At 40.3% G+C, this 16,444-nt stretch overlaps 1 protein-coding gene across 2 annotated transcripts in view; it reads right to left on the bottom strand.

Annotated features, from left to right (window-relative positions):
* GAK (cyclin G associated kinase) overlaps positions 1–16,444 on the bottom strand; it is a 92,760-nt gene that overhangs the window by 33,682 nt on the left and 42,634 nt on the right. For both annotated transcript variants that reach the window (XM_067553405.1, XM_067553404.1), the window contains exons 12-18: positions 12,454–12,503; positions 12,216–12,364; positions 9,987–10,109; positions 6,816–6,949; positions 5,366–5,560; positions 4,919–5,036; positions 373–452 (exon numbers count right to left, since the gene is read on the bottom strand). In XM_067553405.1, the coding sequence (XP_067409506.1) occupies positions 373–452; positions 4,919–5,036; positions 5,366–5,560; positions 6,816–6,949; positions 9,987–10,109; positions 12,216–12,364; positions 12,454–12,503 (849 nt within the window). The remainder of the gene's footprint in view (positions 1–372; positions 453–4,918; positions 5,037–5,365; positions 5,561–6,815; positions 6,950–9,986; positions 10,110–12,215; positions 12,365–12,453; positions 12,504–16,444) is intronic.

Genomic DNA, 16,444 nt, shown 5'->3' with positions numbered 1-16,444 from the left:
CAAATCAAAAAATTTTCAAGGCAAAATATTCAATCAGCCCATTAAACCCACTATCTTGGAATGCAGCAAGTGACTAGTACTTCTATGGAATTGGCGTGCAAAGCATAAAACCAATTGGATGTTAATTTTTTCCCTGTGTTAATCTTAAAGGGATGATTTATTATGAAAATATTTCAAGAAAACTCCTCATCAAGAGACACTAAGTCAAAGGAAGAGTAGCCATTCCAAGGCCAGGACTCATTTAGTTAAAAATGAAAGCTATCAATTTCCCACGCTAATAAAACACATTCTCTCCCCTAGATCTATTGATCTGGCAAGTAAAATAATTTGACAAAGTTTCCACAAGTTGTGTTCAGCAAAATATTCACATACTTAGCAAATTTCACTGTGGTGGCATTCCGGGGCACAAAACCTGTGTGAAATTGAATCTGGAACATCTTCATTGAAGCCATCTATAGGGAGAAGGAAACATAGGATAACTGTATAATTCTGTCTGCTCTCTCTCTCCCCCCACACACATTTTGATGGAAAGAGTTTTTGATATTAATGAAAGTATCTTTCAGTTCAGCTTCTGTACACACACAGTAGCTCCTTATAACATTTTTCTTCCAGTGGCTGAATTTGGACTTGCTTATTTGATTTTCAAGTAAGTTTGTAGTATCTTGGAAGAAACACCATCAGAAATAAAAACAGAAAGGATCTGATTCTAATCTCACTTATAACTGTGTAAGTTGGGAAAAGCTTCATCAAAAGCTAGTACAGCTTTCTCAAACTCAAGACAAGACATAATTCTGAAGTGTAGAACTCGGGATCTTTCAATAGTTTTTTCAGAATAAAAAACACTTACAGGATGCCATCTATAGCTTTGAGAGAGAACAGCTTAAACAGAACCACATGTATTAATCAAGCAAAAGATTGTCAGCATCTCAGTACTTCTGTTTACACAGAGTATGTCATGTGTATGCATGGACTTGTGTCTGCTTCCTGTGCAATATCCTGACTGTCAATCTCACACTGGCCAGCATAATAGGTTTTTTTAAAAAACTGATTCATGATACCATCTAACTTTTCCAACTCTTCCTTCTGCTGACAGACAAGATGATTTTCCCTTCTGTGAACACCAACGTGAGTAGCTTGGTTTTATTTACACACATACATCAGTCCTGCAGAGGAAGGTGAAAAACCTCGAGACACTCTGCCAATCTGACCTGGGAAAAATTCCTTCCTGACCCCAAATATGGCACTCAGTTAGACCCCAAGCATTTGGGTGAGACCCACCAGCTACACACCTGGGAAAGAATTCTCTGTAATAACTTAGAACCCTTCCCATCTAGGGTCCCATCTTTAGCCATTGGAGATACTTGCTACTAGCAGTCACAGATGGGCCATATGCCACTGTAGGCAACCTTATCACACCATCCCCACCATAAACTTATCACGTTGAGTCTTGAAATAAGTTTGGTTTTTTGCCTCCACTAACTCCTTGGAAGGCTGTTCCCGAATGTCACCCCTTTGATTGTCAGACACCTTTATCTAATTTCAAGCCTAAACTTATTGATGGCCAATTTTATATCCATGTGTTGTTGTTCCAGGATTAGCCTTTAACTTAAATAACTTCTCTCCTTCCCTGGTGTTTATGATTCTAATTAATAAAGAGCAATCATATATCCTTCAGCCTTCATCTGATTAGTTAAACAAGCCAAGCTCCTTAAGTTTCCTCTCGTAAGATAGGTTCTCCATTCCTCTGATCGTCCTCCCTTCTCTGCACCTGTTCCAGTTTGAATTCATCTTTCTTGAACAAGGGAGACAAGAACAGCATGTGGTATTCCAGATGAGGTCTCATCAATGCCTTGCATAATGGCAATAGCCTTCCTTACCTCTACTGGAAATATCTTGCCAGATGCATCCTAGTACTGCATTAGTCTTTTTCATGGCCGCATCACATTGGCGACTCAGTCTCCTGTGATCATCCAATACACCCAGGTCTTTCTTGTCCACCTCTATTGTTTCCAACTGTTAAGTCCCCATCTCATAGCAAAAATTCTTGTTAGTCCTTAAATGAATGACCTTGCATTATAGCTTTTTGCACTATAAAATTCCATCCCATTTCTATTACGCTGGTTTTCAAGATCATCCAAATCTTCTTGTAGGATATTCTGGGTCCGCTTCATATTGGCGATACCTCCCAACTTTGTGTCATCTGCAAATTTTGTTAGCACACTCCCACTTTTTGTACCAAGGTCATTAATGAAAATGTTAAAGAAGATTGGTCCCATGACCGATTCATGAGGAACTCCACTAGTAACCTCCCTCCAGTCCAACAGTTAACCTTTCTGTATGACCCGTTAAACTAGTTCTTTACCCACCTTTCAATTCTTGTATTAATCTCCATCTTCTCCAATTTAACTAATAATTTCTCATATGGAACTGTACCAAAAGCCTGACTGAAATACAGGTAGATAAAATTTACTGCATTTCCTTTGTCTAGAAAATTGGTTCTCTCTCTTTTGTAAAACTATGTTGTATTTTATCCTAATTACCATTTACCTCTATTTCCTTAACTACTTTCTCTTTCAAAGACCTTCTAAGACCCTGCATATAATTAAGGTCAAACTAACGGGCCTTAGTTTCCTTGGTCACTTTCTTTTTATTTTTTAAACATAGTTACTATATTTGCACTTCGCCAATCAGAGTACGACTCCCGAATTCATTAAAACCCTTACTACTGGGCTTGCAATTTCATGTGCCAATTTCTTGCTGATTCATCCCTTCCTTTCACTCCTTGTGGGCACTCTCTTAATAACCTGTTTGAGATGCTTGCTCATCCAGTTTGGTCTACACAAAACTTTTCTACACCTTTTTTAGACAACTCTATGAAGCCACCCTTCAGCCGTTCTGATTAAATATGGTCAAGATCAGGTCCTTTAATCACTCTGTGTTTGACTGCAAACATCACTTTCTCTAATGTCATCAGCCTGCTTTCTGCTGGGTTCTATTCTATTCTGACCTTCCAGTGCATCCATTCTGCAGCATGCCTCTTTTTTCTCTCTCCAATAATTTGATGGTCTCCTCTGCAATTCAATGCTTCTTCTTCATTCTCCTTTGTCCCAGTTCTCCAGCAACCTCTGTGACAGACTCCTGTAATGAAGTCCACTCTTTCCCTAGGGTAGCTGGTCATCCAATATAGAATATTTGTTGGAAATCACTACTATATGACTACTAGTGATCACTTCACCATCCCAACTGGTTCCTTGTTCCAAGTGGTGGTCCCAATCTGGATAAAGCAGGAGGGCTGGGCAATGGCCTGGAAAACCATTCCCGTAAACTCTCTCTACCTTTAACAGCAGCAGAAGTTGAGCTATTTGATTTAATTCAGTTGTTGAATGGGATTCAGATCTGCTACAATTAATATAAAGGACTTCGGAGACTTGACATCCAAATTTGCTGTGGCTCAACTTTGATTAGTAAGCATCAGTCCAGCCAGGGACTACCTTCTATCTTCTGTAAACTTATCATGTGGAAGGCTGTCATTAAGTATACCAATTCCTGATGTTCACCCATTCCCCTGAAAAAGCTATCTCGCATGCCAGACAGAGAGGCAAATCACAGCTAAACTTGGCCTTTATGGTACTATGAGGTCTCCTTTAGTATTACCTAGAAAAGATTTCCATGGAAACCTAGGAAATCTGAAGGAGGAATTTTACAGATCAAGTGAAGAATGCAGTAGAGAAACACAATAGTGAAAATTTTTTGAAAAACTAACTTCTACCGGCACTGAAGTATTTGCATTTTGAGATGATGAAATGTTTTATCCTTTATATTTGCATGCTAAAATATTCTTTTCAGAACCTCTGTGTCAAGAATTCTTTGAATTCTGTTTGTAAGCAATCCTGAATCTTATATATATTTTTTAATCTTTCACATATTTATGTCCTGACTTCACTATGGCTACAGCAAAGCAGAGAAAGCTAGAGCTTTTAGTAACTTGGGATGAGAGAGACTTCATATGCAAGCTTTGCTTTGATAGCCTGAAAAATGTTAGCACTTGAGTTGAAAGAAAAGTCATCACACGAAAACATTCTGTTGTCTGTTGCAGAGTGAAGGACAGTAAGGAGACCCTGCACTGAGGCAAACCACAGATGGAGGCAGGGCACTGCAATAGACAACTCCTAGTCTGCCTGGGATGGCAATCCCTGGACTTCCACTCGGCTGGTGGCTCAAAGATCTAGTCCAGTTCTGGTTTCTGCATTCTGGATTTAAACAAAAAAACCCTCATTTCCTCATACAAGTTAGCAAAGAGGTGTATTGTGAGGATGCACCACCATGACAATGGCAATGTATGATACACCAGCTCTCTTGTGGCAGGGAGAGGAGAGACGGTCAACCTTGGAATGTGAAATGTGCTGGGATGCATGCAGTCTAGTTTATGCAGCTGGACATGCCATGAAGAGAGTGAGGTTAGGCACTAAAAAGGGGGGAATGTGCCTATTTTTAGAGATGCTAAATAAACATGAAGTTCTGATTTTTGCCACTTCTAAGGTAAGGAACTTTGGCAGAACTGCATGGTGAAGCAAGGGGCAACAGCTCCAGGCATCAGACGTTGGGGATAATGACCAGTTGTGGAAACGTTTGCTTACCAGAAAACGCTGCAAAAGGAACAACTAATTGTACACTTCTTGTCAGCATGCTGACTAGAGGCTGCATATCATGACAGGGAAGGATGAGCTCCTAGCTACATGAAAACCTCAAAGTCTTTTCTCAACGAAAGATGAACGCATAGAAGGAGAACAATTAAACCACTTAAGTCAAACAGCTAACCAGCATCATACTGCAGAACACAGCAGTGATGGAGACCCTGGGGATTGTTCTGTATTATGAAGAATAAACCGTGTAAAGGTGCCACTATGTTTATTGTTACCTTGGCTTGGAGTCTGCCTCCTAATGTCGACCTGGCATGATAGATCACAATGAGAACATCACCTTGGACAGTAATGCCCAATGGGATTTCAGCCTTGCCATCCTCAGTTTTGAAGTCCCTGAAGAAAAAGCACATCTCATGTTAAGTTTCAAGGGAAACAACTACTTTGAAATTAATGTGTTTTTACCTGTTCTTTGTCTGTTACTCCAGGCCCCTCTATGCAACCTAGAATTCCACAACTTTTTTGCTATGGACCTAAGATGCTTTCTGAAATATCTAACATCTTTTTAGACTAATAGTTTTGGAAACATAAATGGCCAGAATCTGTATGAGAGGTGTATTTGCTGCCCTGGCGCAATCCTTCTGGCAGCAATGTCTTAGTATTAGAACAGCTCCAGAACGAGTTCAAACTTACACTGTCGGAAACCAGTTACAACCTGCACTTACTTCATTTTGTCATATTCCTGTGAGGTAGTGGTCACTCTTTCATCCCCAACATAAACTTCACAAAAAGGCCTACAGCCATTTCGCAGCTTGCTGAACAGAGGAACGGGTGTCATGATAATGGATTTGACAAGGATTGGCTTGCTGTGAGGAATAATGGGTTCTTCTGCCATCATGTCACACATGTACTCTATATACCTGTCCAAAAGGGAGGTATTAGTTCAGAAACAAACACAGCCTAGAAATGCATGATTCCAAGTGACCGTGTCACTGTAAGTATCCCATTCAACCATGCTGCGTGACACGGTTACTTACAAGCACAAGGGAGTACATTTAACAGCATATTAGGAAACTTAAGTCTGATTTAATCTATTTAAAATTCAACCTGGCATGGAAAGAATGAAAGTCTAAAACCATCTCAATGTCTATGTCTAAACACATTTCACGCATGGCCAGAGGGGAGTTCCTGAAGCTGCATCCATGCACCAATTCCCATACTGGTCTAACTCAGGCATCTATATGGCCCCCCGTCATCAAGCGCCTCAATCTTTAAAGTACTTCTCCTCCCAACACCCCAGTGGGGTGGAGAAGTGCTAACAACCCCATTGTACAGATGGGGACCTGAAGCACAGAGACCTATAGACCTGTGGAAGATCACACAGGAAGTCTTTGGTGGAGCAGAGAATTTAGTCCATGTCTGTCAAGCCCCAGACAAGCATTCTAACCTCCAGACTGTCCTTGAATTCATCCTTCTCAGAATGCACTGAGTATTCCAGTAGTGGGGCTTTTTAAAACTGAGCACATTTTAACCAAGCCATATCTAATTCAAGTATTTCTAAACAGTAGTGCACAGTAGTCAGTTGATCCTCTGCCATTTGCTAATCCACGCCCCTCCTTTTTCAGAAATCTCTCTGTTCTGAAAGGCAAAGATTTATTGGCAGATGCTCTAGTGAGGTCACTTGTTACTTAGATTTCAATATTTTTACAAAATCTAAATACACTGTGTGAAAAATTCAAGTTCAACTACAGTTGCCAAAAGAGAATACAATGCCTCAAAAAAGATATGCCTTTGTTCTTTTTAAAGTAGTATGTATCCTCTTATTCACTAAAAACGCAATGAACTGACTTCAAGTAAATACTTGTTATGCTTTTGGATTCTCCAAGTCTGAAGAATGTTCAGACAGCTGGAACTTACACCCCTATTGAACAAGCTGTACTTTTGGTATCTTCCACAGCTGAGGAGAGAGTATTTAGGGTTACACTTTTCATTCTTTGCTCCAACACACATTCAGTAACTTATTTGATTTTGCAAATGTCTTATTGCCCTACCAGGTTAATTCCTAAATAATCTACCTCATCCTACAAAGCAGTGGGCTAACATTTTTATTTTTTAACAGTACATGTTCATATGTAGATTTGCTTCAACAATGCTTTGAAAAGATAGATACTGTACCTTTTATGAGAAGGCCAAATGCCAGGTGGACAGCGTTTCATACTGAACATATAAACCGCAGCTTCCGCAGTAGTGAAGAGACGACAAAAACATAAAAAAGAGCAAACTACAACAGCAGATGCTGCTCTTCCATCCTACAAAAAATTGTGACCTAATGTTATTCAACCTAGTTAAAAATGTTATGGAAGTTACTGAAGAACATGCCTGTCTACACAAGAAGCCAAGCTTAAAGTTCACATCCTTTGTTTCAAGTTATGAAATAGGCATAATTTAAGTTGACAAAGGCTGGTTTTTGAACCACAGTTTAAATAATAAATAAAGCCTTAATGTTGTGGTATCAGTAGCAAATTTCTCTAACAATTCCAATTAAATGTTTTTACAGATGAAACACACAAGGTAAGCAGGAATTAACTGTGCTCATTTGGGATGATAATAATTACTGAATTGTTACCCACTTTAGCTTTATATTATCTCAGAGTTCTTAGTGTTCATTCTCTTAGCATCAGAACCCTAAGTTTTAAGCACATTGCTGCTGAGTGGGAGATCCATTTTAGGCATTTCTTCTACTGACAAACTAAGGGGCTTCTGTTTCAGCGCCAGTAAATCTTGAGGTACACCGGAATAACTGGTGAAGCCATGCAGTCAACCTCAGCTGCAATTCCTGCCTGGCAATAAATCTTTGGGAATTACTCATATATTTAGAGGAACACAAAAGGAAGTTTGAAACTTTAAAGAAAAATTCATGAGCAAAAATTTCATTTAGATAGGGCAGAACTCTCAGGAAACCCAACACGATTAAGCCCACATAAGAGAAAGAAATAATTAAGTGGTAAACAAGTCTCTCATGACAGAGCTTTGCAGTTCATAAAGAAGCTTGATAATTTACAGATTGGAAGCAGGAGAAATGTCAATATAGGAGGATGTGGAAAAGAAAAGCATGGACTTCCATTAATTTCTCCTGTCTTTGGCTATAGTAACAGAGCTAACAGTGCTTGGACCAGAACAGTCATTAGGGGAGCAATCCAATGCAGGAAAGTCTGAGAATGCTGAACTCCCCCACAGCCTCAAAAGCGAGTTAACAGATGATGGATAAATTAGTTCACAGCAGGAGTGCAGCCTCCTTAAAATAAAAGTCAGACCTGAACAACCAGGTACACCAGCAAAATATGCATTTCAGCAGCATAGGTCAAGTATAGCCCTCTGGTGAACTATGAAAACTGGAAGGCTTATTTCAGTGAAAGCACTGTACTTTTAACATCAAGTGCTACACGTGATTATCCATTCAGGGCAACCACCACGTTGTCTGTGTAAATCCCAAGACATTAAGTTTTACTGCATGTGAAACGTGTATAATTGTGCAGTGCAGCCCCTTGCTGGCAGCTACTTCATCCTGGGGGCCAGAATGACAGCTTCCGTGCCAGTTGTGCAGGAATGGTAGGGCCATCAGATGTATTGTTAGAGATCCCACAAGCCCTCTCAGTCCAGAAAAACCTCTGTTAAACGCAGCTTCAGTGTGGCAGAAAGCTTTACTTGAGGCCTCCGCATTGAAGACTGATCACGTCTAAGGTAGCAGGGTTTATATTATGAAATACAACGTTGCTGCTTCACTCAGTGAAGGTCTTGCAGAAATACAAGTGGGAAAAGAAAATGATAAATCCTTTACATTGACCCTTCACACTGTTTTCCAGCTCCTTGCATGCTGTTCCACCCCATGGGGAAATATCACAGAACTACCACCAGCATTTAGACACCGTCTAATTCTCTGGAGTTGGTTTTGCTCCTGAGTCACGTCTTCAGCATGAAAGACATTTTAGGCGTATGTGGTTACTTAGAAAATTTACTGTATCTTTTCATTAAAGCCACCAATTCAGAGACTTCTTTTGTTTTCTTGGTTTCTAAACAGAGGAATTTCTAGTAAGACAAATCGGAGATCGGCATACGCAGGTGGTGCTCATGTCTATTACAGTAGAAGAATTTATGCCAGTGCTACCGGAATGCCTGGCCTGCAGTCACTCAAGCTTTCATCATGTCATGTCTCAAACCGGACTGAACCCAGTGCGTTCATTAATGGGGGACTCTGCAGACTGTTGCAAGAAGTGGTGTTAATTCAGGAGACAGCGTTTCTTGAACCAGTCCCCCAGCATGGTATTTGGAGACACTACACTGGTGGAGGTACATCAGAGGTGTCAGCTGGATTCCTCAACAGGTGTGATCATTAAAAATATCATAACTTTTCTTGTAAGAGCTGGGCATTAACTGAAGTTGTCCTGGGAAAGTCCCAGCTTAGGTAAATAGTATAAAAATTCTTTTTTTGGCTTCAGTTAGACACGGTGTGCCTATTCTAGTCTTGATAGGCTCTTAGATCATGATCTCAGCACCACTCAGAGGAGTATCTTCTAGCAGCATATTAAGCAACATGAGTAATATCTGTCATGTGTTTGTTCTCTTATCAAGGGAAGTGTATACAGTACAGTGGTTTGTCTAACACACACACTCCCACACTGCTCACTTCTTGCTTTCAATTCTTGCATAGCATTATTTCCAGGTTTTGTAGCAGGGTGGCTGCCCTATAATAGTTGAAAACTGGTTTAGGATATTTCAAGATGAATTCTACATTATAGAACATAAGGCCATATGCAAACTTGCAGCAATCCTGGGCAATTTCCAGGGAAGTCTCTGAGTCAAATTCTGCAATAATGCAAATGTAGTTTATACAGCAGGTAGAAACTGATCACAAATGGGTGCAAGAAGAAAAAAAAAAAAATCTTACAGCAACCTGGCATTCACTGGTATGCAAATCATGTCCCTTATATGCCAAAGAGAATTGCAGATGCAGCTAACAAACTTTCCAGGCGAGGATGAAAACAGTACTTCTTCCACACAAATGCTATATCACCTTTGTGTCTCCTGTAAATTGCTTTTCCTGCTACACTCCCTTTTTGCTTCCTGTGCAAGTATTTAACTTTTCTTCTTCTTCTTAACCTGCTGCACACCAAGTTGGTGCAAGTAACACTACTTTACCACGTAGGCGCCATTTCTTTAAAAGAAGGTAGACTACTACAGACCTTGCTTAAATCAGTGTTACTCATAAACAAGAACTGATTGCTACTGATACTCAGTGACACTCAAAGCTGGACTAGACAAAACATTTCAGATGTACCTACTACTTACCAGGCAGTGAACAATGCAAACTTTTTTGTGATCTTGCTTTAGCCATAAATGCATGTTCTTGCAAATGCTGTAAAGGTTTTGAAGATTTGGTGCACGTCTTGCTGGCCAGCCACATTCAGAAACCTGGGTTGGGGAATGGGGTAAGAGGTAAGAAGATAAGAGTGATTACTATGACATTAACATAAGCCGTAACACCACCACAGTGGTACTTCTGTATGTAAATATTAAATCCAAGAATAAATTAAACAAAAGCAGTGTCAAATAAGATCTCAATTTGGATAATAGGCTCTTCACAAGATTGAGCCCAAAGAATCCTCAATCTTGAGTGCGGTCTCTGGGTGCTACAACAATACAAAGCAATAGGAACAACATGCAGAACTACCTACATCTGTTGTCATTCAAACAGCTACTCTTAGACAATGATGCAAAACAGAATCCATTCTAACACCTATCCATAAGCTCACAACTTCCTTAAACATTCATCTTTTGAGCTGAAGTCTAACTATATTTTTAAACGGTGACCATAAACGGGGCCAAAATCTGCGGGGCTTTGTGATGACCCCTCCCCCCTTTAACAAGCAGATGGGAGCCTAAACAAGATCAGCCTGAGCAACAGCATTTGACAAGTTCAGTTCCATAGTTACCTTCTGACCACAATGGAACAGAGCAAGGACCAGGTGACTCAGAGGATAAATGAACAATAAGGCCTGAAAACCTTCAGGAAGTCATTGGAGGATTTGGATTTGCCAATTTCCCCAGTGCCTTCACCCACGCCAAGGAAGCATGGGAGGTCACTGCATGGGCAGCAGACACTTTAAATGTGTCTGCTAAGGAAATGTATATCTTATTGGCAAACAGATTTTTCAGTCCAGCGAATGAGATTTCCATAGACTGCACCTGTGATGTTAACAGACAGCGAGGTTTTCTTTAGGAAAAGTGGTGCATTTGCAAGACCTTCCTAAATTTTTTTAGTGTTGGAGGCATATTGCTGATTAAGCTCTGACTTTCAGGATTTTTATTCCAAATTCATTATGGGTCATAAGTGGATAACTTGGCATTAACACTGTACACTCCAGAAACAATTACTCTAAGACCTTAATGATCTCTTCATTTTCCAGACAGCTTTAGGCAAATAAGCTGATTCAAACATTTTACCCTCCCATCTGAACCCCAATTCTGAGACTCCCATTTGGAGAAAGAGGGCATTCGCTTTTAGGTCTGAGGTGCTACCTCTTCTCCTTCTACCTGCGAGGAGGGGACTTGTGGTAGGAAGGGGTTAATGATAGGCCAGGCCAAAGGAAAGTAGACCAGTGGAACACAAAGTGCTGGGTAGAGAGATGATTGGTAGGGGGGGGAAGGGAACAGGGGAATATTATTTAACTCTTATATGGATGAAGAAGGGATATTAATAGAGAAATCTCACCTTACAGGGTAAGGTCCAAGGGGGGACCTGCCAGATTATCCAAGGGGTACATGGACTCCTGGCTGTATAAAGGTCAAACTGAAGCCTAAAGTGGATGGTACAAGAAGATCTGGAGACATCACTGGGCATGGCTCTGTTAGAGCCTAGGGGTATGTCAGCCTGAGACTTCACAGTTGAGCCAGTCCTGGGCTGCTTAAGAGACAGGACTGAAAGGAGGAGCAAAGAAGTGTCCCGACACTCTAGGGCCTACCTAGCTATCAATCTTCTCTCCGGTTATGGAACAGGACATGTCCTCACCCACCCCCTTCTAGGTCCCGCAGAACTGGACAGGAAGGGTTTAACAGATGAGGGCAGGCTGGGCTATGCTGCATTAATCATTTCAGGAAGCAGCAAGAAATAGGCATGGCTAGATCACTCACTAGAGCGAGGGCAACATTCGTGGGCTGGGTCCAAATGGGAGTCAAGGAGGAGGAAGAGAAAGGTGAGAAAAGGGAGGGAAGCCTCTGCAAACAGGTGGAACTTCATTTACTACAAACACACAGGACTGTTCTGGATGACTTGAGCTTTCTTCACCTTCTAGTACATGGACAAATCTCTCCTATCGGCGAGTCTGAATGGTGGTAAAAGCATGACAGAGCTAAGGTTGCCATTGGAAGTTTCAATTTTGTAATTGCTCATTTGTGATAAACATTGAATGGCAGAAAACGGTAATGCACTAGAACAAGTAATGGTAGGTCTACTCGATTTATTATGTTGGAAGACCAACTACGGGGAACAATAAATATTAAAAAAAACCACATACACACCCTATTATGAAATCTTGAAGGCCTGTAAGTTCTTGGAGATAGATTGTAAACAGCATAGTGTCCAGGGTGTTTAGAGTCTAAAAATAATCGCACATCTTCTATGTTATTTTTGATGGCAGATTCTACACCTTCTGCTGGAAAGGACATCACTGAAAACAGAACATCACCAATGTTTGAGGTACTAACTTTTACAGAAACACAATTAAAACGATGATTAAGGAAGAGGAAGCTATCATACCAGCAATTCTGGAAGTGATATATGATATATCCAAATCGCCCTTTGCATAACTGCAATAAAAAGACATCTACGTCAATATATACAAAAATGAATGTATGCAAATGCAAACAGAAATTTCTGAAGCGGTGATATCTTCTGTTAGCGAGCTCGTACAGAGACAATTTAATAAATAACACAGTAAGTTCTGTTTAAAGCAGACCAGCAGTGCATTTTTCAGGTAATGCAAATGGTGCAAGAGCAAATACATTTAACTAACAAAGGGAGCTGGTGTGAAATTAGATTAGATTTCCAAATGGAGACTTTTTTGTAAGACAGACAGCTCTTGCACTTACACAGAAGGGGGCTAACGAATCTTAACCAGTGCAGGTATGACACACGATGCATGACTGGAACAACTCACCTGCTTATCAACTTCCAACTATTCATACTTTTTTATCAGTATCTTCATATGTTAGGTACGTCTATGGACCTCATTACTATAGCATCCTCAATATTTCCAGTTTAGAGATAAGGAATTGGAGCACAGAGATTAAGTGACTTACCTAAGGACACACAGGAAGCATGTGGCAGAGGAAAGAATTATACCTATTCTCTCCCAGGTCTCTGACTAGCACCCATCCTTTCCCTTACGTACAGAGGCTCTTACTTACTTCCTAAGCAGTAATTAAATGTTTCCCCTTTTATGATTTATATTTTAATTCTATTTTGGAGACTAGCTAGTAGGTAAATTGAATATTTAAGATGAACTTCATTCCATGAAAAGTAGCCAGCATAAATTAAACAGAAGATAGATCATTCCTAAAAATGAAAGGAAGAAGTTCTATGTAGATACAGCATTTGGGCTGAAAAGCAGTTTTTGAAAAAGGCTTCTCAGGACACTAGTGGGTAAAGTACTGTATTGCACATGGATGGGCACAGGTAGCAAGTTGTTCAGCAATAAAGAGTATGGATGCAAGAAAACACTTCTGAGGTACAGAAAACTAGTTCAAACTACAACAGTTAGTAATTGGACCCAGCCAGGAATAGAAACCTGATCTCCTGACTTCATTACTCAGGTATTTCACCCCCAAGAACACCCTTCCTCTCAAAATAGTTTGGATGGAACAAGGCACACTGACAGATAAAAATGGCAATCTAATTTTCTAGAGGTAAATAACACAACGAAGGTACAGATCTAAGTGTATGCTACAGGCCAGTTAAAACAAACTCCTCTAGGCAACACTTGATTTACCATTTTACTTAATGTCTGCTCTAGATGATCAGGCAGTGTTCATTTGACCTTCAACATGGATCAATTGACCCATTTGCTGAAAGGCGACGTGTTCTAGCCATACCAATATTTATTCCTTTTTCTGATAGAAGTAGCCCACTTGTCAGCCTCCAGGCAGAGTGGGAAACCTAACAGGGAATGAAGAGGTGTGAATTCTTCTTTACCAGTGTAAATGTATTTAAACAAAACCAGAAGCTTTATTTAGATGCTTACCCTAGTAAGTTTACCTATACAAATGAAGGCTGCTTTTATCAATGGGCCTTGACAAACAGTGGCTGGATTTATATTTTACTTCGTATTCAACTGACTCGAAAAACGCTCTCAATGGTCAAACATCTAAAATTAACAACTAAAATTCACAAAACAAGTTGGTTAACATACTTGGTACTCACATAACTATGCTTAATTACCTTGGGCTGCTAATGGACTTAGGTGTGAAATGATGAAATGTGAACTAAGGAAAAAATGGTCAAAGGAAATCAGCACAAGGTATCAAGAAATCATAGCAAATGATTTCAATTGATGATGACACTGTATTCTTTCAATTCATGTGCTAAAACTTGAAAGCAGGCTTCCTTTTCCTTCACTAGTTCTTAAAGCAATGAATGTTACCAAGAATGCAGTTTACGTGGCAATTTATTTTCTCTAAGTAGTCAGGAAGGAACGTAGTCCTCAAATTCACACCAGTCCTGTATGACTTAGACTTGTTCCGTAAGGCAAAGGTTCTGATTTGAGCCAAGAAACAAAATATGACACTAGTAAAGAAATTAACCAGCAATAAAAAGACACCTAATCGTTGCCTCAATTCTTAGACTGTGAACTCTTTGGAGCAGGAATGGTGCCTCCCTTTTTAGTATGCAACTACTAGAAAAACAGGACCCAGGTCCTGCCTGGGGACTCTTATAACTAACTAACTCACACACTAACACACTCACACACGGATATTAGCTAGTTACACAGTTTTCCTTCTGGCAAATATGTAACCCACACTTGCTAGAGACCATGCAACAATTATTATTCTCAAAATATTACAACACACTTAAGATGAACAAACATTTGATCTACCACGTTTGCATCAATATCTACTTTACAAGAGGAGACTGAAGACTGCCAAGCATTTTAGAGTTCAAGCCATTTAAGATGTAAGAGATGAGTTGTCTAAGCAAGGTTTGAAGCTTACATGCGTTTTATAAGCATTAAGGGTTGTGAAAACTGTAAAATGTACCTAACCATCTGAAGTACTACATATGCATTAGTTATGCTCAGATTAATGCAACATAAAATAGGATTTGTTTTAATTAATCCTATTTTAAAAGTGTTAGAATTAAAATACTGACATGCAATAATCTTAAATAAAGCATAAAGACTAGCAAGGCAAAGCTGCAGATTTGAGGGTCACCATGAGCATGGTTGAAGTCACTAAGAACAGAAGATCTGGTTATGGAAGCAGCACAGGATGGAATAAAATCTTGTTCACTGCCACCTTGGATACTGGCTGAATGTCATCTGGGTACAGCCAACGGTATTTCAATCCACTGGTCCTTACCAGGCCAAAACCAAAGCAGGTTCCATACAAGCTTGTGAAGAGGTCAGAAGCAACCTTCTGAGCAAGACCTGTGCACAAACAACAGCTGTGTAGTAGGCGCATCCCACCAAACTCCCAAATCCAGTATGGTTACAGTCAATCACAGAAAGTATAAAAAACACAATACAATGGTGGAATGGGCTGGACCAAGAAGCTGGTGGGGTCAAATGTTCTCTATTAATGAAAATAAAAGCAGCAAAGTTCACCTTGCCCAGCTCAAGTCCCATTCCAGCCAACCCGACCCAGTCCATCGGAGTGGGACAACCCTCTGACGCAGCTCACCAGCTATCATCTTCTCCCACTAGGGAAGGAAAATTGACAGTTGAGGTGAAACCATCTACCAACAACAACTCCGGACACGTTTACAGAGCTCTACATTTCACCGACTTGTTTCAGCCAGTAGCACTGCAAGACATGAGCTAGCTCGGGACCAAGGATCATGATAGGCTGGAGTTAACGCTGATGTCAGAATGGTCCCACTGAAGAATGACTGACCAATCATTGGCTATCGACCAATGCCAATGCCCTACCAGTTGCTTTAGGTGTGGCCTACACAAGAGATTTCAATGAGCTTTAGCTATTCGGGAAGTTTGAAGAGTTTGTTTATTCTGTTAAAACCCTTACTTAGACTGTAAGCTCTAAGGGCAAAGACAATCTTTTTGTTTGTAAAATGCCTACCACAGTGGGGCCCTGATTCATGACTGGGGCCCACGGGTACTACTGCAACACACAAAATCATCAGAATGGGTAAAAAGTCTGAAAGAAGTGCTAAATGTCTTAGAGAACCCGTGTAAAATTATCTTCCGCTCCAACGGATTTACTTATTTCTCATAACATTCATTCTGTACTCAGGAAGTGCTGTGTGTTTGGAGAGGAGATACCATTCTTCAGACAAAGAGGATGAACTCCAGTTTAGAACGTGAAGATCAACCTTACCTAGGGAGTCACAACCAACACATCTATAATACCGCACTAAAACTTTGCTGAGAACTTGATAGAAATAAACATGGGCCCTGCCTAAACCAGACAATCACAGAAAGTTGGTGGGGATAGGAACTGGGTAGTAACCCTTGAAATAGTTTGAGAGCCCTCTAGAGGTGCTCACTGTGTTCCATATTTAGAAAACTGGCAGGCAG

This window comes from Emydura macquarii, unplaced genomic scaffold (assembly GCF_026122565.2).
Source record: "Emydura macquarii macquarii isolate MOO-44397 ecotype Brisbane River unplaced genomic scaffold, CSIRO-AGI_Emac_v2 contig_1451, whole genome shotgun sequence".
Taxonomy (NCBI): Eukaryota; Metazoa; Chordata; order Testudines; family Chelidae; genus Emydura; species Emydura macquarii.
The sequence above is the reverse complement of the archived record's forward strand: the minus strand, read 5'-3'. Positions and strand labels throughout refer to the sequence as shown.